Source organism: Heterocephalus glaber, unplaced genomic scaffold (assembly GCF_053883595.1).
Source record: "Heterocephalus glaber isolate CG9 unplaced genomic scaffold, H.glaber_assembly_v1.0 deba00001805, whole genome shotgun sequence".
NCBI lineage: Eukaryota > Metazoa > Chordata > Mammalia > Rodentia > Bathyergidae > Heterocephalus > Heterocephalus glaber.
Window position 1 is genome coordinate 3,294,312 of NW_028258480.1, and position 24,105 is coordinate 3,318,416.

At 42.8% G+C, this 24,105-nt stretch overlaps 2 protein-coding genes and 1 pseudogene across 2 annotated transcripts; all 3 read left to right on the plus strand.

The window, feature by feature from the left end:
- Positions 1-1,400: 1,400 nt before the first annotated feature.
- LOC101719022 (olfactory receptor 4D6) lies at positions 1,401-2,324 on the plus strand. Its single transcript, XM_087203596.1, is given in 5 exon segments — positions 1,401-1,452; positions 1,455-1,512; positions 1,514-1,751; positions 1,753-2,242; positions 2,245-2,324. Coding segments are annotated over 5 exon segments (915 nt in total). The 5' UTR covers positions 1,401-1,403.
- A 6,586-nt stretch (positions 2,325-8,910) lies between these two features.
- On the plus strand, positions 8,911-9,844 carry LOC101718328 (olfactory receptor 4D11-like; annotated as a pseudogene).
- An 8,329-nt stretch (positions 9,845-18,173) lies between these two features.
- Positions 18,174-19,295, plus strand: LOC147820765 (olfactory receptor 4D10-like). Its single transcript, XM_087203589.1, has one exon. The coding sequence runs from the start codon at positions 18,174-18,176 to the stop codon at positions 19,107-19,109; it is 936 nt and encodes a 311-aa protein (XP_087059715.1). The 3' UTR covers positions 19,110-19,295.
- The last annotated feature ends 4,810 nt before the right edge of the window (positions 19,296-24,105 follow it).

A 24,105-nucleotide genomic window follows, 5' to 3' on the forward strand; every position in this document is an offset into this window, starting at 1 on the left:
ACCCTCAAACACAATTAGAATTAGGCTCTTTCTTTATATTGCCTTAATCATCACTTAAAATTAGAAAACACATCATTTGATTCTGTAACTCCGTTTATAGGAATTTGTCTTGAAGAAATCAAATATGCATGCAAAAATAGACTTTAAAATGTGTAGCACAGCATTATCTGAAAACACTTTTAGGGTCAAATCTGGCAAACAGAATAAGGTAACACTGGACTTTTGAGATCCTTTGCTTTCTGTACAGTAAGAAACCGTGACTCCAACGCCAACCACCCACCATGGCTTCTGTACTCGCTTCTCACCTCTGTCTCCCCCGCTGCTGTGCTGCCTCGGTGGCCCTCATTCCACTCCAGCCTTCACCACCATTGCGGGTCTACACTCACTTGGTTCCCACAGACCCAGAACACTCTGTCCCTCTCTTTACAAGCAATGTACTATGGATCCCATGGAGATTTTTACAGCAGCAACAATAAAACACATGCAATAAGACAATAAAATGTAAAGGAGGACCCAGATGGTAGGAAACTAAGCCACAAATATATTATTTAGTGTAGGGAAGGCAAAACAAAGATGTGTGGTTGGTTACAAAGTCCTCATTTTCTAAGAATATGAGTCTTACTGATGTTCCAAGGAGCACATCCTTGTTCTTGACTCTAGGGTGAATATGTCCCTGGGAGTCTCGTGTGGGGATAGCTGAATAGATTCCGCCCTTAGGCCCATCATGGGCGGGTGCCCTTCCTTGTAGAGAGACTTCCTTGATGAAAAACAGTAGCATAATTCCAAGTGTCTGTTTCTATTTGCAGAGCTCTTTGATAGATGCCAAAAAGAAACATCAAGTATCAGTTTTAGATCAGGTGTTGCTGGATGCTGGTACAGTAAAGTAGGATTTCCACTAGATTGTATATCTCAGCAATATAAAATATATTGTTAAATTTGTAATTAAAAATAAAGTGGGAGGCTGGGGATGTGGCTCCCGGATAGAGCGCTTGCTCAGCCCACATGAGGCCCTGGGTTCCATCCCAGCACCACAGTAAGCAAGTAAACAATTAAATAAGTAAGACCACCCACACTCTGCCAGTTATGGCTACTTTCCTTCCTCTTGCCCTACATCCTTACCTCCCCTCCTGCCACCTCTCCTTTATAGATAGATAGATAGATGATAGATAGATGATAGATAGATGATAGATAGATAGATGATAGATAGATAAGTGGCAACTCGATTTCCCAAGGAATGAAATTGTCCCTAACAGTAGGCAGGGACATTCTCCATAGTTTTCTATCAGACCTGATAGATAAATGATGATGTACCTTCCCAGTGCCTTCCTCCTCACCCTCCCTCCCTTCTCCCCAGGCTGACTCCGGACAGGGCTCGCCTCTCCACGGACCCGAGCAACCACACCATGGTGAAGGAGTTCGTCTTCTCAGAACTTACTCACTTCCAGGAGCTGGAGCTCTGCTGTTTGTGTTCTTCCTTGCTGTGTCTGTGACAACTGTGCTGGGAAATGCTCTCCCTGGTCACCATCACCTGCGAGTCCCGCCTCCACACCCCCATGCACTTTCTCCTGGGAAACAAACCAGACCTGGACATTGTCTTTCAACCTGTTACGGTCCCCAAGTTCCTGGTGGATCTTCTGTCAAAGAGGAAAGCCATCTCCTACAACGGCTGCACGGTACAGATCTTTTTCTTCCACTTTGCTGGTGGGGCAGATACTTTTTTCCTCTCTGTGGTGGCCTTTGACAGATACCTTTGCAATCGCCAAACCCCTGCACTATGTTATCATCACGAGGAGAGGCTTGTGGGTGGCGTTGGTGGTGGCTTCCTGGGTGGGTGAAGGTTTCCATTCAATTGTCCAGATAATTCTCATGCTTCCGCTCCCCTTCTGCGGCCCCAGTGTCCTGGATGCCTTTTACTGCCACATGCCCCAGGTGGGGAGACCGGCCTACATGCACACTTACGCTCCGGAGCTTCTTCTGATCTCTAACAATGGACTGGTGACCTTGCTGTGGTTCTTCCTGCTGCTGGGCTCCTACACTGCCATTCTGGTGATGCTCAGGTCCCACTCCGGAGAAAGACGGAGCAAGGCCCTCTCCACCTGCACCTCCCACAGCCTGGTGGTGACTCTGCACTTTGTGCTTTGCGTCTACATCTACTGTGGGCCCTTCACCACCCTGACCATGGACACAGCTGTGTCCATCAATAACACAGTCACCACCTCCATGCTGAACCCCGTAATCTACACCCTAGGAACCAAAAGATGAAGTCAGCCATGAGGAGGCTGCAGAGGAGGCTGGGACCTGATGAGAGCACTAATGTGGGGTGAAATCGGGTGGAGCCTGGGCGTCTGAGACTGGACTCTTTGTCTCAAACTGCCAGCTTAGGAGTAGAAGGTGGCCAGCTCTTCGCTCTAGTCATCCCAGTGTGCATCTTCATAGCCACTCGGCTCTCACAGAGGGGCAATAAGAACAGAAGAGTTGCGACTGAACGACATGAGCTAACACCATGTGGACTGGGAAGAAGTGCAGGCAATAAGAGTAAAATCCACAACCTAACTGCTGCTTCAGTGTCACCTCTTGCTCTTTGGCCATCAGTTACTTCATTTTTACCACCTGTAATGTGGAGATGGCATTGGCTGATCACAGACCTGTCATAGGCATGAAACATGGACAGTGTCATATGCTCCCAGTTGGTTTTCCCTCCACTCCCAAATATGCATATACAAAGACTAGAGACATATTTCACACATACTCTCTCTGGTGACTCTGTTATTTCCAGTCAATTATTAAAATCATTTGTTCTTTTTTTTTCATTTTAATGTTATTGGCACAATTTAGATTTACATAATGATCGCATTCATCATAGGGGATTTGTCACTTCACATGATGTACCTTGATTCACTTGTTCATTTTATATGTTTTCAGTAAACTGTGAACATTTTGGCATAAGTCTTTATTTTTAATATTTTTCTCTTTATATCAGTGCATGTTTGCAGTGCGTAATGAGCACCTTCATCGTGGATAGCTGGTGCACATACATAACACGTCTTCACCTTTGCCTACCTCCTTTCTCTCCCCCTTCTCCCCTCCCTCCGTCTCTGGGTCCGCTTCCTATTTGCAAAAGATCAGTCTCCCTGTTTCCTATTGTTCATTTTTCATTCTGCTTTTTAGTTTTATTCTATGGTTTTCTCATATTCGAGAAACGATGTCATATTTAAATGTATGTGTCTGACTTATTTCACCTGATAGATTCAAGGTGCATCCGTTTTCCTACAAAAGATTCAGGTTTATTCTTTCTATAGCAGCGTAGTTACAGTATCTTAGTATGTTTCACCAGCTGGTGAAAAGAGGGGATGTTTTCAGCTGTGTTGAGTCAGGCATACACAGGAATGAATCTACACATGAATCAATTTATTTCCTGTTCTGAGGTCCATTCTACCGGCTTGGCCACTGAAATGAACCTCAAAGTTACTTGTGCAGTTTAGAAACATACTTGCATGAAACCCACAAGGACGGTTTATTTTATGTTAACCTGAGCCCCCTTTCACCTCTATCCCTTCTTTCCATTTCACCCCAAGGCTCTTATAACTGAAGTAAACTTGTAACTTTTGACTGTGCGTGCATGAACAATCCAAGACAAGTCATTTTAGTTTTTAAAAATCTACCTAAGATATACCTTCTCCCCTCAAGGCCTATATTTTGTACCAGAAGAGAAAAAGAACACGTTGTATTTAAATTCTTTCAGGAATAGCCACTGAGCTTGTGCTGGAATCCACCTCTCTCTCCAGGGAAATATTCCAGGAGAGTAGATACATCAAGAAACAATGAATCTCCCTCTCCTTCTGTGGATGCCTCAAATTCCATCCTTTAGCTTTCAATATTTATTCAAAACTAGGCCAAGAGAAGTAAAGCAGCTCAGGAAATTGCAACACAATGAGCATATTTTTCACAAAATATCAAATTGTTGTAAGGCATTAATATTTGACCAAGAAGGGCTTAGATAATGACACATGACACACATCTGTCATCCTCCTGGAGTCTCGTGAGACAGAGATTCATTGAACCAATACACCCATTATTTCCCCTATAAGGTGCTTTTTGAAATATTTTTCCTAGCTGCTCCCCACAAGGAAATTTAACACCAAGGATCTATTATGTGTCCTTTATGTATCGAGGATTTCTGAAGGGCCACACATTTCTGGAATAGCCAGCATGATTTCGCTTCCTCAAGAGCAACTAGTTGTCCCTTGGGGCACGTTGCACTGGAGTGAGTGACCATATAGCAGTAGCTCTTTCGAAAGAGAGAGAGAGAGAGAGTCTTCTGGGGCCTTGCAAGAATTTGGAAAGCAGAGGTGTGTGTGTGTGTGTGTGTGTGTGTGTGTGTGTGTTGTAGTGAACTATTTAATAACTCCCACTGGAGCTCTGACACTCAAGACTGCCCATTCTATTTTCATGCTGTCATCCAAATTCCCTTTGCCAATTCTCACATGGGGTTTGGGACTAAGAGACTAGTGCTTTTGCTAGGGACACTTTCAAACAGGCAAAAGAATCGCGATGGGTCTGTCTTCCCAAGATGAAGAATAAAGACATGACGGTGAAGTCTGGCATAATCGTCAAGAGGATGCCACCTTCACCCACAATGCTCCCCCTCCATCACAGGCGCTGAGGCCTCGCTGCCCATCTCCATGGTGTAAATTCGTCACTGGACACTGGAGGATTTAGGTAAGGATACTGAAATGTCAGTTGAGAGATATTATGGATTAAATACAAATATGATGACCATGAAAAATGTGCCAAGTGTCTAAGATAATGCAGAAATAGGTGAAAACTCTAATAAGTTTTAAAACTCTAATAAGTAAAAACTCTAATAACTCTAAGAAGTAATAAAGGAGTGGATGTTAAATATTGGGAAGTGAACCATGCTTTCTAGAGAAGAGTCACAGAGATTGGGTCGTCCAGTAAGAGAAGGCACTTTTTGTTGGTTTTTTTTTGTTTTTTCTTTTCCAGTACCAGGGATTGAACTCAGGACCTTGCGCTTGCAAGGCAGATGTAGCACCACTGAGCTAAATCCCCAGTCCGAGAAGGCAGTTTTTGAATGAAAAATGAGTTGGATGCGGTACAGATTTTGTTTCAGTTTAGGATTTTTCCATGGGGATCATAAACCTCTCTCTACCAAATAGGAGCTTCCTTTAAACAACCAAATTCCCTTACAAACTGTGGAGGGTTAGACAGCAGCCTCTGTGTGCATCCTCAGCCCTGGTTCACTGGGTCTCCTCCCCCTCTCCTCCAGGGGCTTGTTCATTCCCAAACCCCAGAGCCAGAGCCAGAGCCTTTATTCCACTTGCCCAGTTCATGCAAACTCATTCGGGGAAAAATAATCAAGTTGGTTCAGAGAGAAGCTCTTCCTTGGTGGGACGGCATTTTCCATTTTGCAAATGCCTTCATACGTAGCTTTCATGTCATCCAAGGAAGATATGCTTTCAGAAGAAATGGAAAGAACCTATTCTTGGAAATCATGCCACGTGCTGAAGAGTTTCCAACACTGTCATATTTACTCAATCTGAGGTGCAGAGAAGCAAAGAGGCAACTGAAACATAAGAGCATGAGGTTGTAGCTTGTACCTGGAGACCTGTGTCACAGTCTCCAGTGCTGGTGGTTATCTGTCAAGGTGTACGCTCATCATTCAAGTCGTTCACTCATTTAGTCTTTATTGAGCACCCACCCTGTGCCCCAGACAAGGTAAGATTCTGACGTCAGGGTGGATAAAGCATTGGAGAATCAGGATGAACTTGAGGGTTAGTAGGGAGATTATGCCAAGTTAAGGAGACAAGAAATTAGTTCAAGAAACTGTTACAGGTGCCTGAAGAGAAGTCAGTCCAGGGAATGATGGAGACTTGTAAGAGGAAGGGAGAGGGAGAGGGAGAGGGCATGCACAAGAGAGAGAGACAGACACAGAAAGAGAGAGAGAGAGAGAGAGATCATGCCCATGCTTTGCAGGACTCCACAATGTGAAGAAGAAAATTCTTCTCAAATTTGCCAATAGATTCAATTCAATCCCAGACAAAATTCCAGCAGTTATTTTGATGGAAATTGCTGAACTGATTTTAAAGGACCAAAGGACCTAGAATAGTTTCAAAAAATTTAAGTAGACAAAATTCTTGCCAGGGATTTAGCTCAGTGGTTCCACTGCCTGCCTTGCAAGCACAAGGTCTCGCGTTCAATCCCCAGTACCAAAATTCTCACAGAGGAAGACAACTCAAACCTGAGAGTCGAAGGTGGGTGTTTGCCAGGAAGATGGGCTGGAGACTGAGTGGGGAGGACATGGGAGGCATAGGGAACCAAAGGAATTCAGATCCTAAGGCACAGACTTCCAGCAATCTGTGCGAGATCCGAGCCACTGAAACAGAGGATCAAAGGAAACAGGCCCTGGATGACGTCTGAGATGGAGGGAAGTCTTAGGTCCCACTTTAGAACAACCCTGGCCCTTGATCTGCGGGTGATAGAAACCACTGAAGATTTTCAAACAAAAGGATAATGGGGCCCAGTGCTGACATAGAGCTATCTCTGGAAACAACAGAGAGAGGAATTGGAGAAATGCAGACTGAACAGAAGTAAACCATTGAGGGAACTCTTGCAATAATCTAAGGAGCGAGGACACAGGCTTAACTGAGGATTAAGAAGATGGAACAAATTGAGAGAAGCGAAGAAAATAGAATACTCAAGAAATTTAATTTTGTGCAATATCCTGGTTCTTGGCGGTATGGACAGCTCATGGAAGACTTTCGGTTCATAGCCACAACGTGCTGTGAGAGGGATTGTTCCTCTCGCAGTCACCATGGGTTTGCCTATGTAATTCCCCAAGGTGTTTATACACTGCTGGAGCACGCTGCTCCTCAGCGGGGCACTGAACTGGGAGCTATCAGTCTCTGTGATGGCCCCAGGGAATCGATGCTTGGCTGAGGCTGGCTCTTCCTCTGACCACTGTCACGAGGCCATCAGAGGTCTCCTCAGGAAGTACTGATGTGACACAGATGGAAAATGCGTTGGGCTGAAAGGCAAAGCTGGACTCTGCCATTAGCTTGCTGCCCAGATTTCTCTGCCGCTCAAGCCCATCAGAAACTATGTTTTTCATGAATTGATCTTCAAGCAACGAGACATGATTCATTCCCAACTCAGACAGGAAAAGCCCACTGAGGTGCAAATTCTCCCTGGTGGATCTGCCTCTCCACTCAGACTTCATAACAAGGAAGGCTACAAACCACAGGGGAGGGAGGCTGCCATTTTTTCCATCCTGTGCTGAAGGGAGTCTGGGTCTGAATTCTGCCAGGAAATGCAAATCCTGAGCTGGACAGACACTGCTTAACATCTTCCCTTTTTATTAGTTTATGTTTGCAATAATAATCAGTGCATTCATTCTGGGAAGTTGGAACATATGCATATCGCACCCTGATCGTTCTTACTTCCCCTTCCTCTCTCCTGCCTTCCATCAGTCTCCACCTCCAGATCCCTTCCCATCTGAACAAAGGCAACTTCCCTGTTTCCTGTCATCTGTTTTTTATTTGGCTCTTCAAATTATTTATACTTTGTTTCTCATCTAAGAAAAACCATGTGACACTTAACCTTCTAAGTCTAACATGTCACTTTAGCATTGTGGTCTCAAGGTGCACTCGTTTTCCTCCAGATGACTCAAATTCATCCATCTTTACAGCTAAGTAGTATTCCATTGAGCCACTGCTCCATATTTATAAGAAGAGAGAAGAAGAAAATCCACCTACCTGACTGATTGCATCACCATGGTGACTTTGCTTCCCACACCTTCTCCTACATGCCTGCTTGGGCCTTAACCCTCATGAATACAAGCATTTCTTACCATCTTTGTGTCGAGCTCTGTCATTATCCCAACACCGGAGTGTCCATAAAATGAAATTTAAAAAGCTAAGAGGAGAGGTGCCGGTTACAGAACACATTTTGTGAAAGGTAACAATCACCACTGCCCTAAAGTCTACAGTGGTGGAGAGAGGAATTTGTTCTGTTTTGTTTTGTTTTTGGTACCGGGGATCGAACTCGGGTCCTTGCGCTTGCAAGGCAGGCGGCAGAACCACTAAACTAAATCCCTGGCCCTGGAGAGAGGAATTTGAAAGGACAATGACTCCTACCATTGAGAGGTTGGCGAAAATCTGTGAAGAGTTCCTTATGCCAATGGCTGTTGAACTTATGAGTCCTGCAATAGGCAGGCAGTGAACTGTAGTATTTATCACGGAATGAGAAGCCAGAGGAATTCATCTTCCCTGCCATTGCCTTTCTTTATGTCCTTGGAAAATCAACTTGGTTGTCTCGTGTTCGTTTTTGGTATTATTGATGCAGGAATAATAATATCTTCTCTTGAATCTCAGAGGGACGTTATGAGAATTTATTGTATTTAAGGACACGGTCGTTTTAAAGTTATCATACGCTGTTTAAATGGATTCCTGTCACATTGTAAATGAGCGTTAATTCAGTCCAATGTCTCTTAAGCCATAGAAACAACATGGAAAGGGAATAAAATCAGAGCTTCTCTGATTCATGAAGGTGTGAAGAACCCAGAACGACGTGCACAAAGACTTCCCTAAGATCCCCTCCCTTGACAGCATCTATAGGTAAGTTTTCACAGAATCTATGGCCACTCTCCGAGTACAGTAAGAAAGCAAGTGATCTAGTCCAACCCACAGCTGATACAGATGAGAAAACTGAGGCAAGGAGAACTGAGTGATTTTTCCCAAGCAGTGCAGCCAGTTCAGGAAGAACTTGGTGCAGTGACAAAAGCAGACTCGTATGCGTGGTCAATTTCTGTAGAACAGATGAACCTTGCTTGATGTCGTTGTCTCAGTAATAGTATTCCCTTCAAGGTGTGCATGGAGGAAGAAATAGCATCCAATGGCCCTCAGAAATCATACCAAGGTAACTGAATTTATTTTTTGTGGACTTAGCCAGTCTCCAGAAGTGAGCTTACTCTTATTTTTCCTTTTATCTCTGGTTTACGTGAGCACTGTGTTGGCAAATGTGGCCATCGTGGTGACCGTGACCTGTGAGTCCTGCCTTCACACCCCCATGTACTTGCTGCTCCACAATCTCTCTGTCTTGGACATCTGCTTCTCCTCCATCACGGCTCCCAACGTCCTCATAGACCTTCTTTCCTGGAAAAAGGCCATCTTCTTCAATGGATGCATCACCCAGATGTTCTTCTTCCACCTGCTGGGGGGAGCAGATGTGTTTTCTCTCTCCGTCATGGCCTTGGATCGGTACGTGGCCATCTCCAGGCCCCTGCACTACGTGACCATCATGAGCAGGGGGTGCTGCTTAGCCCTCATCGCGGCCTCCTGGCTGGGGGGCTTTGTCCACTCCATCATGCAGATTTCCCTCTTGCTCCCTCTCCCCTTCTGTGGCCCCAACGTCCTTGACGCTTTCTACTGTGATGTCCTGCACGTCCTCAAACTCGCCTGCACGGACACCTTCATGCTCGAGCTCCTGATGATTTCCAACAATGCCCTGGTCACTACTGGGTGGTTTATCTTCCTGCTTCTGTCCTACACGGTCATCCTGATGATGTTGAGGTCTCACACGGGTGAGGGCAGGAGGAGAGCCATCTCCACCTGCACCTCCCACATCACGGTGGTGACCCTGCACTTTGTGCCCTGCATCTACGTCTACGCCCGGCCCTTCACCGCCCTCCCATGGACAAAGCTGTCTCATCACCTTCACGGTCATCATCCCTGTCCTGAACCCTGTGATCTACACTCTGAGGAACCAGGAGATGAAGTCAGCCATGTGGAGACTGAAGAAAAAACTCATGCTTCCTCCAGGAGAATAGCCTCATTTATGGATTTCTGGTCAGATGGAAGTATCAGGTTAAATTATTTTCCTAAAATATTGTTCATGAAATGTTAGGACCCAGCCATGCACAGTTAACTGTATAGCAGGAGAGCAAAGATGCAAAGGATCAGTGACTTGCAGCACTGGTTTAAAAAAGAACATTATCAGAAAGCTAACAGGAAGGATACAGCCTTCATGGTGCAACTGAGAGCAACCAGGAAACAACTTTGAAGTATAAAAGCAGTTTGGGGTGTCCAGGCAATGGGTAAAGGATAGCTCTGTGGTGTTCTGACATGCAGTAGGCAACAGAGGCATCTGTCCCAACATAGCAGGACTCCAGCTGGTAGGTCCCAGTTCATCTGTAGTTGTCCTGTGACTACTGCGGATGCACTACGCATGAACACTGTTGGGAAACACGCTCTATCACTTCTGCTCTGTCAGTAATTTTGGACATCCTTTCAAAATAAACTCACCTTAAATTACAGTAGCACTACATGTCCCTCCCAGCCCATGTGGTAGATGTAGAGCTTTAGCTTTTAAGGATTTCCTGTTGTTTTTCCCTCCTTGTGACTGTCAGAATTGAGTTTGACTGGACTTGTGCAGTCTGATTTGTAAAATCTCACTCTATGACCACAGAAATGGCAAGAACCTGAAACTATCTATCCTGCTATTCATAAAACCTCAGGCATACGTCAGTTTGACTAACTGAAAAAAATTAAAAGCTCTATCCAAACCCAATAAATACTTCTATTGTTCCTATATGATGCCCTTCTTTGTCATTTCCTCTACTTTGGTGCATTACTTTGTCTCATAAAATTGTCAAACTGTGGGGTTGGGGATTTAGCTCAGTGGTTCCACCACCTGCCCCACAACCACAAGGACCCAAGTTCAATCCCCGGTACCAAAAAAAAAAAACTGTCAAACTATGGAGTCTAATTCTCCTTTATATTCCCCATGGCTAGAATGTGCCAGGGCTATACGAGGCTGTAAATGAATGTCAGCTGAATCTGTGGAATAAAAGAAAATGAATGTATGGAAAAGATATTACCAAATTCTAGTTACATGGCTTTTAGTTTTTAAAACTGACCTTATTTCTTGAACACATACACTTCTTCCAGAGAAGCCAAGGAAACAGAAATGACCAAGTCAGAGTACACTACAATGCCACACTCACGACCAAAGCATCCGCATGTGTGCCTTTATGAGGTCAAATCAAAGGTTAGATTTGAAAATTTTGTCAGAGCTTGTGTACACAAGAGAGGAGAAAAACCACAGAGCGAAAGAGTCTTTGCACATAGAATCATTCATTCTGAGTTCCAATGGGCCTATGTCCTGAGGATGTACAGACAGGCCCAAGGTACCTAAACTAAATTGTAACCGTGTATAAGAGGGTGGATTTTACTTCCTCCTTTCTCCTTCTAGGGCACTGAATTTAGGTAAATCAAGGTAAGAAGTTCATTGAAATGTGTCCAAAAATTAATAACTATTATCATAGTTACGATAATAGAGTCAGACAACTGATTTGATAACAGAATTGCATTTTCTTATTGAATTTATAGAGCCAGATAGCTTTTGAAATTCAGAATCTCTTAGAGTTTAGAAATATAATCAGTGTTCATATTGTATCCTATATTCTTTCCTCCTTGATAAGCAGCCAATACCCAAACACATTAATGTTTCTATAGGAAGATGTGTGGATATTCCTACTAAGTACAATAAATAAAAACTATATGCTGTCACATCAATTCAGATCAAATATTGCCACCAAAATAGTTCAGGTTGGATCAAGTTTTACTAACAAATGACTTTCTACAAATCTTTCTGCATGCAGAGATGGAGCTTTCAGGATGACTGCAGGAACTGAAAAAGAGGACAGTGCCAGCAAAAGACCCCTTGCAGATTTGTTCACATCCTATTCCCTGGGGTCTGTGAGAAGCTGCCCAGCACAGGGAAACTGAGGTTGCAGCTGGGAATAAAATTACTAATGGGCCAATCTTGAAATTAGGGAAATTATTCTGATTTATCCTGGTGGCCCCATTGTGACAAGGGTCCTTAAAAGTGAACAAACTGGAAGAAGAAGAGTCCCAGGAAGGCCACCGAGAAACGCAACTGGCCACTGTCGACTTTGAAGGTGGGAGGGGATGGGAGTCGATCTCTAGCACCAAGGTAGGAAAAGCGAGGCAATGGCTCCTCCCTAGAGGCCCCACGTCGGAGCACAGCCTCCAACACCTCAGCCTAGCCCCTCGAGATCGCTCGGCATTCTGACCTGCAGAGCCGTAAGATAACACATTTGTGCTAGGTTAAGCCACGAAGCTTACAGTGCTGCTGTACGAGCAGTAGGAAACTAATAGAAGGGCAAGACTTCAGTTGAGGGCTGAGAGGCTCTAGGAGCTGAAGAAGGAAAGGAAAAGAATGATAGATGGAAGCAGAAGGAGCCAGAGGAGAGCAGAGGCCTCTCTGGTAACGAAGGGCAGCAGCGCGTGTGTCTCCAGACCTCTGATTTGCTTCTTGTGACAAAGAGTATTAGATACGAAGCAAACCGCCCCTGCAGTTTACAAAAAGAGGCAAAGCGATGTAGTTTCAAATACTCACCTACTATATTTACCTGGAAAGCGTCACCCACTATACGATACATTTGCCACTCTGATAACAGCCAAGTGGTAAACAATAAACACTTTCATGAAGTCTATTGCACATATTCATTGGTTTGGGATGCAAATTAAATTCAGAGATGTTAAAATGGGAAGGGAAGAAAGGCTTCCCTGCCAGTTTAAGAAGTTCAGCACCTAAAGACACGAGGTGGCCGGCCCCTGTGACACACACACACGGTTTCCCCAAGACAGGGGAGAAATGTAAGCAAGTTCTGCTTTATTATTTCTGTGCTTTAAAAACACACAAGCTGGCCAGGGATTTAGCTCAGTGGTTCCGCCACCTGCCTCGAAAGCGCAAGGACCCGAGTTCGATCCCCAGTACCAAAAAAAAAAGAAAGAACGAACAAGAAGAATACGCAAGCACGTAAGACCTGTGTCAACTTACTAGTAAGAAATGGGCCTCTTGGGCCGGGGATTTAGCTCAGCGGTTTCGCCGCCTGCTGCGCAAGCACAAAGACCAGAGTTCGATCCCTCGTACAAAAAAAAAAAAAGAAATGGGCCTCCTAAAACTAGAATCTGATTATCTATGACACACAATAAACTTTCTCAATATTAAAAGAAAGTGTGAGACTCGAGTTTTTATGCACTTCAAAAGACCAAAGTACTGGCACCAGTTTCCTCATTTTGAAGTCATGAAGATGCCTCCTCTACCCTACAGAAACCCGACAAGATGAACTTCTCAGCTCTCCGCCCAGGGTCACTGGTTTGTTCCCGGAGGATCCAGGCACATTCAAAGCTAACAATCTTTCAGTTAAACAATAAATGAATGCTCTCTGTGACCTAGCCGCCTACAGAGGAAATGAAGTGAAAACTCAATGGTTGAAATGTAGTTCTCAAAGTTTATGGTCTGGAAGGAAGCATATAAATTCCACGGGCACCGAGACTGAGGGAATCAGAACTACTCTGCTTGGGCAGAAAATGAAGAATAATTAAATGAAAGTGTTTGAGATCCAGTTATATAGAGATAGATATTCCCCATTTAATGACCAGGCTCTGTCCCTGTGACCAGGTAATTAAATGAATCGGTCACTAAATGAGGAATTGTGTGTAGTATGTACTGGACATTACACCAAAGAAATGACCAGGAAACTCCAACTTGATGGCTTTGCTTTTATGTATTTCCATCACTCTTACATGTGGTGCTGTCATGGATAACAGAACATAAAACTACAGTACTGTACTGTACAGTACAGTCAGCAAAAGTTAGAGCACTCTATAAACAAGGTGTACTGTAAAAAAAGACACTGAGGCTCTATAAACAAGAGGTACAGAACCGTAGGAAAAAAGGCAGGTCATAAGTCAAAGCAGCAGGGCATAATTTCAAAGGGCATGGCTCAGTCGTAGGTCTGAACAGTCATTAAATGGGTAGGTCATTAAACAAGGAATAACCACATATGTTTAAGTTTATATTTATATTTCTATCTATATTTATATTTATATACAGTGGTACTTCAGTTCACAAACTTGATTTGTTTTATGATTTGGGGGGAAAATGGCTGTTTGTGTTTGTGTGGGGAAGATGTCACAGTTGTGTTTGTCACCCCATGTGGAGTTTGTGCACGGAAGCAAAATTTCATCAAAAGCTTTTGTTTGAGAACCAAATTGATTGTGAACAGAGGCATTTGTGAACCAAGGTGTTGCTGTCTTTCAAATATATACTTTTTATAATTTTTGAACCTTGAAAATGGAGCTTGGAAAGATTTTAGGCCCATGTTTTAAGAAAAAACTGGTTGAGAGCCAGGTATGGTGGCACACACCTGTAATCCCAGCACTCGGAGGGCTGAGGCAGGAGGACTTCCGTGAGTTCGAGGCCAGCCTGAAATATATAGCGAGACCCTGTCTCAAAAAAAACTGGTTGAGCTGTGGGTGACGGGATTGACTTCCTCTCCTGCCAGTAGATTTTGTCTCTTGCCATTAGACCAAAGGTGGCTGTATTTCCGTAATGAGTCTGGTGTGTGTACGCGTGTGTGCATGTCTTACCAACAAGTTAATAGCTCCCCCTGGAACCCCATCCTCACAGTGGAACTAGCCACCTGACCTCCCTTCCCCTCTCTCCTAATAGGCCTGGGGCCAAGGGACTAGGACCTGAGGCAGGCAGGGCACACTGGAAAAAGCGAAGGTATAAGCCAGGCGCATCTCCTCCACAGCCTCGGAAGACTTTGGACACCAACCCAAATGTGTCCTTAGGTGTGTGTGCACACACGCACTTGGACATCTGGTGACCTTCTGACTAAACCTGCATCGCCAAAAGCGGATTCAGCCTCTTTCCCCTTCAGTAACACTCCCTTTGCTGCTCTCACTCCAAGTCTGGGACTGATGGGTTTGCACATAAGACGAAGACATCACGGGAGAACTTGATGATGTGACCCCTGGAGTCTGCCTTTCCTTCCTGGAGGTGCAGCAAGGGAAGCCACTGAGATGTATCGCTCCCCAAGGAACTATACCCTCAGAAACAAAATTTTCAGAAGCTGTTACCAGATGTTAATAATGTATGTTAATAATGCACTTAATAATGTATGGTTTTTAATCAGGTTTCAAGATTAAGCAAGTAAAGTCATTAAACTAGTAGCACAGGGTAAGATGATGCATAGTGAAATTGACTTGTTACTGAGCATGTGTAACTATCTATGTGCATATTTTTCAGGTATATTAAATGCTTCAGGGCCAAGATGACCATCTCAAAGAAAAACACAACAAAGGTAGGAGTCGTACACTGGCAAGACAGTTTTGTTAAGAAGGATGCATAAGTGTGGTGCTTTGGGTACAAGAGCAGTCACCATATTTGTTAAATCCTTTGCGTTGCTTACTAGTGAGGCTGCTTGAGATTAAAGTCTATAAGAAGGATCTCCATCAAATTCTTTTGTCAGTTAGACACTTTTTTCTTTTTCTTTTTCTTTTTTTTTTTTTTTTTTGGTATCAGTGATCAAACTTGGGTCTTAGCACTTACAAGGCAGGTGGTGGAACCACTGAGCTAAATCCCCAGTTAGACACTTTTAAATGGTCTTGCAACACAAAATTTGAACTTCCATAGATTGGATGGGAAGGTTGTGTCCCTTTCTGTTTCCATCTATTTTATACATTGTTCCTTATAACCAAAAGAGATAGCTATATGAACATGAAAAACAGGATTCACAATTACCTGATGAGTGGAGATAAGAATTTTTAAAAATCATCTTCCTATAGCATGTCACACATGCAAAGGATTCAAAGCAATAACAACTTTTATTGTTTCTAGAAGTGATCCCATCTTCTACCATATTTCCTGTGATGCCCAAATCTATGTCCACTTCTCTCACAAAGTAACTCACTTTTATCATGCATTAAACTGGTTTTGTTTTATTTTGTTTTGTTTTGTTTCAGTATCATGGATTGAACTCCAGGCCTTAAGAATACAGGGCAGGGCCGGAGATTTAGCTCAGTGGTTTTGCTGCCTGAGCAAGGACCTGAGTTCGATCCCTGGTACCAAAAAAAAAAAGAATACAGGGCAAGTGTTCTTCCACTAAGGTATATCCCCAGCCCGCCTTAATCTTTTAATTTACACAGATCTTCCAGATTTGTTAGAATTTAAACACTTTAGCAGCATGGCCCAATTCATTCCTTTACTTTTTATTTTTATTAACTCGTACCAGTTGTAGATGTTAGTGAGGTTCACTGTGACATAGGCATACAGTGAGCAATGATCAAATCCAATCTAGTTTATCCACTATCCTCCCACACGCACATCTCTCCTCATCTCTATTAATCAAAATTCTACAATCCGGGCAGGTTTCTAATTTTGTCTAGTCCATGTTTCTGGTACAAAATATTCACGTTCTTTGTGCAGGGTTGGCACGTGTTCATAGCACATCTTAATTCTCTTTTTTCACTGCCTCTCCCTCTTGCCCCCCATCTGTCTCTTGATCCCCTCCCAATGTGAGAAAGATCTATCTCCCTACTTCCTCTTACCTATCTTTTATTTCGGTCTTTACGCATAGTTTGGGTTTCTCAGGCGCAAGCCCAGAGAACATGTAGTGCTTTCCTTTCTCTGTCTAGCCTACATCACCTAACATAACACACTCCAGTTCAATCTACTTACCCACACACATGTGATGATTGCAGCTAGGTTAGCTGGCTGTGTATGAGGTGGAACCAGCAGTGGTAATAATAACATTGTCATGCCATGATCATAAGACCTTCTAAAATGGATTTTTCCACCTCTTAGGAGAAAGCTGTCATGATTTCCTCTCCCCCTCCTGCTCGAGCAAGACCCAGAATGTCCCACTTTCCCATCATCACGTTCCAGAGTACTTCCTGCCACATAATACCAGATACATGAATGAAAGCTGACAGAAAACAGTCAAAGGATGTTACTCACATCACCAGGGAGAAATATTTTAATTTTATAGATCTGACTATGAGAACAAGGAGGTCAGTAGGCTTAGATCAATCATTTATCAAACAGACAATACCTAAGAATTATTGAACATAACAAAAAATGTTTATTGATGAGGTAAGAAATTGCTTGTCACTAATAAAAACACCCTTTCTTCCCCCACTCCCTTCCACTGTGCTGGTGCATTCCAGTGCATTCCAGGGCTCTCTGTACAATCCTATTACTATCACCTGCTGAACCCATATGAGTTCTCCTCTGTGTGAATCAGTCTTGCTTCTTGTTTCTTGGAAATTCATCAGGGATGAGTGAAACTTCTGCCCCCTCTGGGAAACCTTCCCCAACCAGCTCTCAATAGAACTATGGTCCATTTATGCCAGCACTGTATCTCATGCATGCTTAACAATTTAAATATCTGTATTTTCCATCAGACTGAAAACTGTTTCAAACTCAGAACTTCAGTGTGCTTGTGTATATACTGCCAGCATTGGCCCAAATGCTACCATACTGTAGGGACCAGAACATGTGCTGAAACCAAAGGTACCACAGACTAAATGAATGTGCCCTTACTTGACTAGTAAACATAGTGGTGGATTGTAATCAAGTCTAAGTCAGGGAGACGGCTCCACATTACTGACACCAGCATCTGTGGCACATCTTCCTGAGGCTCCAGCACAATGCAGGAGAGTCAGGAGAACCTATGCCGAACCTAGGCTTTTCTGGAAATCTGCTGGTATTGTTTTCTGCCACCATCATCCTAAAATTGAGGTAAAGAAATAATTCCAGTCCATTGCATTGTTAAATAATGGTTGTATGTTGTAACAACTGGGATGTAGACTGGGGAACTGCACAGAATCACATCTGAACTTCAGTTCCACAGCTTCCTACAGCTGTGACTTGGAAAAGTGGGCTCACTTTTACCAGCATCAATTCTTTATAAGAAGAAACAAAGACCTGTTATAAAAACATTTAAAGATTCTTTGCTATGAAGTATGCTTAATATATTTCAATGATTTAACATATACTTTTAAAATATTTAAAGTATACTTGATGTATTTTCTTTTCCAACATAGTTCTATAATAAAATAAGTATTGAATGATTATGCATGTAATAACTTAATTCAATCACCACACTGATTGCAATCATAAAACCGTGGGCACTCAACAAGTTGCAAACACTGAAGCCACTAGTGGGACCATCTGAACTGCATTCCACAGGCTGAGGGGAACCAGAAAATACCTAGCCCAGCGCTTTCATGTGACACAGCTTTGAAACAATCAGCAAAAGAGAGGATGCTTGCACAGATATGGAAAACTGCACCGGGGTAAGAGAGTTTGTCTTCCTTGGCCTAACCCAGGATCCAGACGCGAGCGGGCTCCTGTTTCTCCTCCTGCTCCTGGTGTACGTCACAACCCTGCTGGGAAACCTCCTCATCATGGTGACCGTGACCTGTGACTCTCACCTCCACACCCCCATGTACTCTCTGCTCCGGAATTTATCTATTGCCGACATCTGCTTCTCCTCCATCACGGCTCCCAAGGTGCTGGTGGACCTTCTGTCAGAGAGAAAGGCCATCTCCTTCCATGGCTGCCTTGCTCAGATGTTCTTCTTCCACCTCATCGGAGGCGTGGATGCATTTTCTCTCTCCATCATGGCCTTGGATCGGTACATGGCCATCTCCAGACCCCTGCACTACGTGACCATCATGAGCAGGGGGCACTGCTCAGCCCTCATCGCGGCCTCCTGGCTGGGGGGCTTTGTCCACTCCATCGTGCAGATTTCCCTCTTGCTCCCTCTCCCCTTCTGTGGCCCCAACGTCCTTGACACTTTCTACTGTGATGTTCCGCAGGTCCTCAAACTCGCCTGCACTGACACCTTTGTTCTCGAGCTCCTGATGATTTCCAACAATGGGCTGCTCACCACACTGTGGCTTTTCTTGCTCCTGGTGTCCTATCTGGTCATATTATTATTAATAAGAGCTCAGGCAGGCGAGGGCAGGAGGAGAGCCATCTCCACCTGCACCTCCCACATCACGGTGGTCACCCTGCACTTTGTGCCCTGCATCTACGTCTACGCCCGGCCGTTCACCGCCCTCCCCATGGATAAGCCCGTCCATGTCACCTTCACGGTCATCTCCCCGCTGCTGAACCCCGTGATCTACACCCTGCGGAACCACGAGATGAAGTCAGCCATGAGGAGACTCAGGAAAAGACTTGGACCTTCTCATGAAATGGACCAGTAGTTCCCCCCGATCTCCACTTTTGAAAATGTTTGTACATCAGATAAACTCTATTCACCAATGATTTCTAATTAAAATTTTGTTCCTGCTAAGATCCATATGACCTTCCAAGATTCTGATCAATATGCTACAAAGGCAAAAAAAAATTTTTTTTAGAGTTTTTTATGTCCCAGAAAATCTTAAGCAAAATTCTTAGCAGGAGAGCTGTTCATTGCTTTTCCAACACAGCCTTGGAAGAAATAAATGAAACTAAACCAGAATACACCTAGACCCTCCCACCACAACCCTGCACCTTACCTGGAAGAAAGCACAGACATGTCATTGAAGCACAATGTTGTGTGGGCTTTGGGATGCTGTGGTCTTTCATGAACTAATCACAAACTAATTAAGCTCCTCTCCCAATTCTTTAAAGGAATAAATTAAATTATTCTCAACTCAAAAAAATTTTAACTTTTTCAATTCATATTATGCTTTGCTCACATTATGCTTTGTTGACAGCCTTGCCTGTGGGACTTCAAAGGACCTCATCAGTTCTAAGTTCTGTAAACTTTAGCAAATTGTTTACTTGATCTTCCTCTAGACAAAAATGCACTAACCACCTCTTTAATGAATTTCTCAGCAACCTATAGTTTGCTCTAGTGCAGTCCTTTGACCTTGTTGTAAATTTTCTGTTCTCTTTCTATCTCCCCCAGGAGCATCACACTTTATTCACTGTCATAGCCCAGCATCTGCCACAATTAGAATATAATAAACACTAGTATACTTGTGTTGAAGTAAAATACTCAGTGAATAAATATTGTTTCTCACCCATCTCTCCACTGGAAAAATAATGCAACAACAGGATCCAGGAAATATAACAATAATCCTCAGTGTCTATAGCCTTTACTTCCCCAACAAAAGACAGACTGGCAGACTGGATCAAAAAAACAAAACACAATCATAAGTTGCTTACACAAGACATCCCAAAGGAGGCCATACACTGGTGCCTCAATTTACAAATTTAATTTGTTTTATGATTTGGGGGAAAATGGCTGTGTTTGTATGGGGAAGACAGCCGTGGTTGTGTTTGTCACCCTATGCGGAGTTTGTGAATAGAAGCAAAATTTTGCCAAATGGTTGTTCGCAGACTGAATTGTTTGCAAACAGAAGCATTCATGAACCAAGGTACAAAAGTGAAGGGATGGAATATGACAATCCATGCAACCAGAGCCTGAAGGCAACCAGGAGAGGCTCTTTTTTTAAAAAAAAAATATTTATTTAGGTTTTTGGGGTTTTTTTTAGTTTTATAATTTGTTGGTACCGGGGATGGAACTCGGGTCCTTGCGTTCTCAGGGCAGGCAGCAGAACCACTGAGCTAAATTCCCGGCCCAGAGAGGCTCTTTTATCTTCAGACACAGCAGAATTCAAGCCAAAACTGATCAGAAGGGACAAAGTTGACCACTACACACTGGTAAAGGGGACAATTAAAAATGAAGACATTGCAATTTTAAATATAGGTGCATCAAATGTTGGTGAACAAAAACTCACAAAACAAAAACTATTGGCTATAAAAAGACAGATAGATCCTGTTATGGCTTGTGTCTAGATGTCCCCCCAAAGCCTCATGGAAACATAGTTGGAGTTTTTCAGATGTGGCTGGATCTAGAGTGTGTGATGGATGCTGGGATTAAGTTGTGATGCTGGCATTAAGGGTGTGTGATTACTAAATTAGTACACTAATTGGTTTGACATAGTTCTGGGTGTAGAGAATAGGAAGGCCCACCTAGGTGTGAGTGGCTCCACCCAAAGGGCAGAAAGTCTGGAAGGGATAAAAGGGAGAGGCTGGCTGCTGCTACTGCTGCTTCCTGACTATTCACTGCTTTGTTAACTTCCTGCCTCTTGCCTGCCCTGCCATGGACTGTTTCTCCTCTATGATGCCCCTCTGCCATGGCACCATGCCTTGGAGCCAGGCAACTATGAACTGTGAGTTAAAATGAACCTTTCCTCCTTTAACTTTGGGTGTTCGGTGTTTTGTCTCATCAACAAAAAAAGTTACTAAGTCAGACCCTAAACAATCATAGCAGGAGACTTCAATACCATACTCCACAAATACAGGTCAACCAGAAAAATCAACCAAAAATATCAAAGTCAAACCACACCATTAAAAAAAATGGAGAAATATAAGAAACTATTTGGAAAACACATATTCCAAAATTTGGAGAAAATAGGAGAAATGGAGAAACTCCTAGAAACATATAAATTACAAAAAAATTGAACCAAGAAGATAACAAAACACTAAATAAACCAATAACAGGCAATGAAATAGAGACAGTAATGAAAACCCTACAAACTAAGAAAAGCCCAGGACCCCATGAATTGAACACAGAATTCTACAGGAACTCTGGGGTTCTAACACCAATACTCCTCGAACACATGAACACATCTATGAAATTGAAAGGGGAAAAGCACTACTAAACTCATTCCTAGAAGATACCATTGTCATGATATCAAAACAAGACAAAATTTTAACAAAACAATAAAACTGCATGACCATTTCCTTATAGACTAGAGAAGCAAAAACATTCTCCACAAGATACTGGTAAAAGAATGCAAAAACACATTAAAAAGATCATACATCACAACCAACTTGGTTTCACCCCAGGGATGCAAGGAAGGTCCAACGTATGTAAATCAATAAATGCAATACATATACAGAAGCAAAGACAAAAAACACATAATCATCTCCATAGAAGCAGAAAAAAGCCTTTGACAAAATCTAACATCCATTCATAGTTAAAAAGATTAAAGAAAATAAGTATAGAAGGACCTTATTTCAAATTCATAAAAGCTATTTATAACAAATCTACTGCCAACATCATATTAAATGTGGAAAAACTGAAAGCTTATCCTCTAAAATCAGTAAGAAGACAAGGAAGTACTCTCAACACACCTGTTCAACACAGTATTCAAAAACTTTAGTCAGAAAAAAAACTTTAGTCAGAGCTATCAGGAAAGAAAAATAAATAAAAGCAATTTGAAGGGGAAAGAAAGAAGTTTGATCTGATCATTCCATTTGTAAATGGCATAATCTTTTAATAGAAGACCCAAAAACCTCCACCTGAAGACTTTTAGAGCTAATGAAAAAATTCTGCAAAAGACAAAATCAATGTGAAAAATCAATAGCATTTCTGTACACCAAAAATGAATCCACATAGAAAAAAAATAGGAAAACAGTCCATTCACAATAATTTCAAAAAAACTAAATACCAGGCTGGGGATTTAGCTCAGTGGTCCCACTGCCTGCCTTGCAAGCACAAGGTCCCAAGTTTGATCCCTGGTACCAAAAAAAAAAAAAAACTAAACCAGAATATAAAAAACCTCTTTAACAAAACTATACAACTCTGAAGAGATTGAAGAGGACATCAGAAAATGGGAAGCTATTCCCTATTCCTGGTAGCCAGAACCAATATTGTCAAAATGGCCATGTTACCAAAAATGATATATAGATTTAAGGCAATCTCAATCAAAACATCAATAGCATTCCTTACAGAACTATGAAGAACAATCCTAAAATTTATATGAGATCAGAATAGACCCATAATAACACAAGCAGTAGGAGGGAAACACGGGCAAAGCAGGAGGCATCACAATCAAGTTATACTACAAAGTTACCATGATAAAAACAGCATGGTACTGCTGACAATACAGATATGTGTATCAGTGGAACACAGCTGAAGATGAAGGAACAACCTCAGGCACATTCAACCATTTCATCTTTTTGTGTGTGTGTGGTACAGGGGATCAAACTCAGGACCTTGCACTTGCAAGGTAAGTGCAGCACCACTGAGCCAAATCCCCAGCCCCACAACAACCATCTCCTCTTTGACAATGGACCCAAAAACACTTACTGGAGAAAAGATAGCCTCTTCAACAAATGGTTTGGAAAAACTGGTTATCCACACACAGAAGAATGAATCTAGAACTATATCTCACCCTGTCCTAAAATCAAATCAAAATGATCCAAGACATATAAAATCAGAAACACTAAATATGCTGATAAAAGATAAAATAGGAAAAATTCTTGAAGATATAGGTACAGCCAAGGACTTTCTGAACAGAATCTCAGTTGCATAAGAACTAACACCTTCAATAAACAAATGGAATTACATCAAACTAAAAACTCCAGAACAGCAAACGAAACAAATAACAAAATGAATAGACAGCTTATGTTCCTTGCCAACTACTCCACAGTCAGAGAACTAATATCTAAACTACATAAAGAACACAAAAAATAGATCTCCAAAATAAAGACCCAATTAAAAATGAGAAATTGAAATAGACACTTCTCAAAAGAAAATTTAAGATGTGTCAGATACCTATACCAAATACCCACAATGAAAGGAGTCATCATGTATTGCAAACATGTACTGATAAGTAAATATTTTTAAAAGATAGATAATAGACAACAGGGAGGCAGACTCTGTGGTGTTGGGAAGGGGATCTGAAAATGGGGCCTGATGGGATGGAGAGGAGGGGAAGGGAAAGTAAAGAGGATTAAAATTCAATATGTAAATGTTCCGATTCCCCACCATGAATGGATTTACTATCTATCGCAAACACTAATAAAGAATGTTACGGAAAAGGGAAACCTAAAGAACTAACACACCCTTATGCTCCTTTGCACCTGTAAAAACACCTGCCATATAGAGTGAAAGAAGAAAGAAAATAGGACCAAAACAACCACACACACACAGAAACAGGACAGTAAAGGGTCCTCTTAATTCTGCATTCAGAATGGACCCAGTGTGCCCTGCCCCCACATCCACAAACAAACGAGGAACCTGAGGGGGCCAGCTGGACCCCGAGCCCGCCCTGTTCCCTCCGCAGGTGCTGCTGTGCTTGGTTTAGCTGCGTTCCTGTTGGCCTGGCTCCTCTGTCCTCCTGGTCAGACAACTTTACTTCTGCAGTAGCGGCCGAGGGCACAGTGTGCCTGCTCAGGGACCAGCCTTCCGAAGCGTCT

Bases quoted from the DNA above. Each gene is read 5' to 3' on its own strand.
- LOC147820765 (XM_087203589.1), top strand. From the start codon at position 18,174: ATGGAAAACTGCACCGGGGTAAGAGAGTTTGTCTTCCTTGGCCTAACC.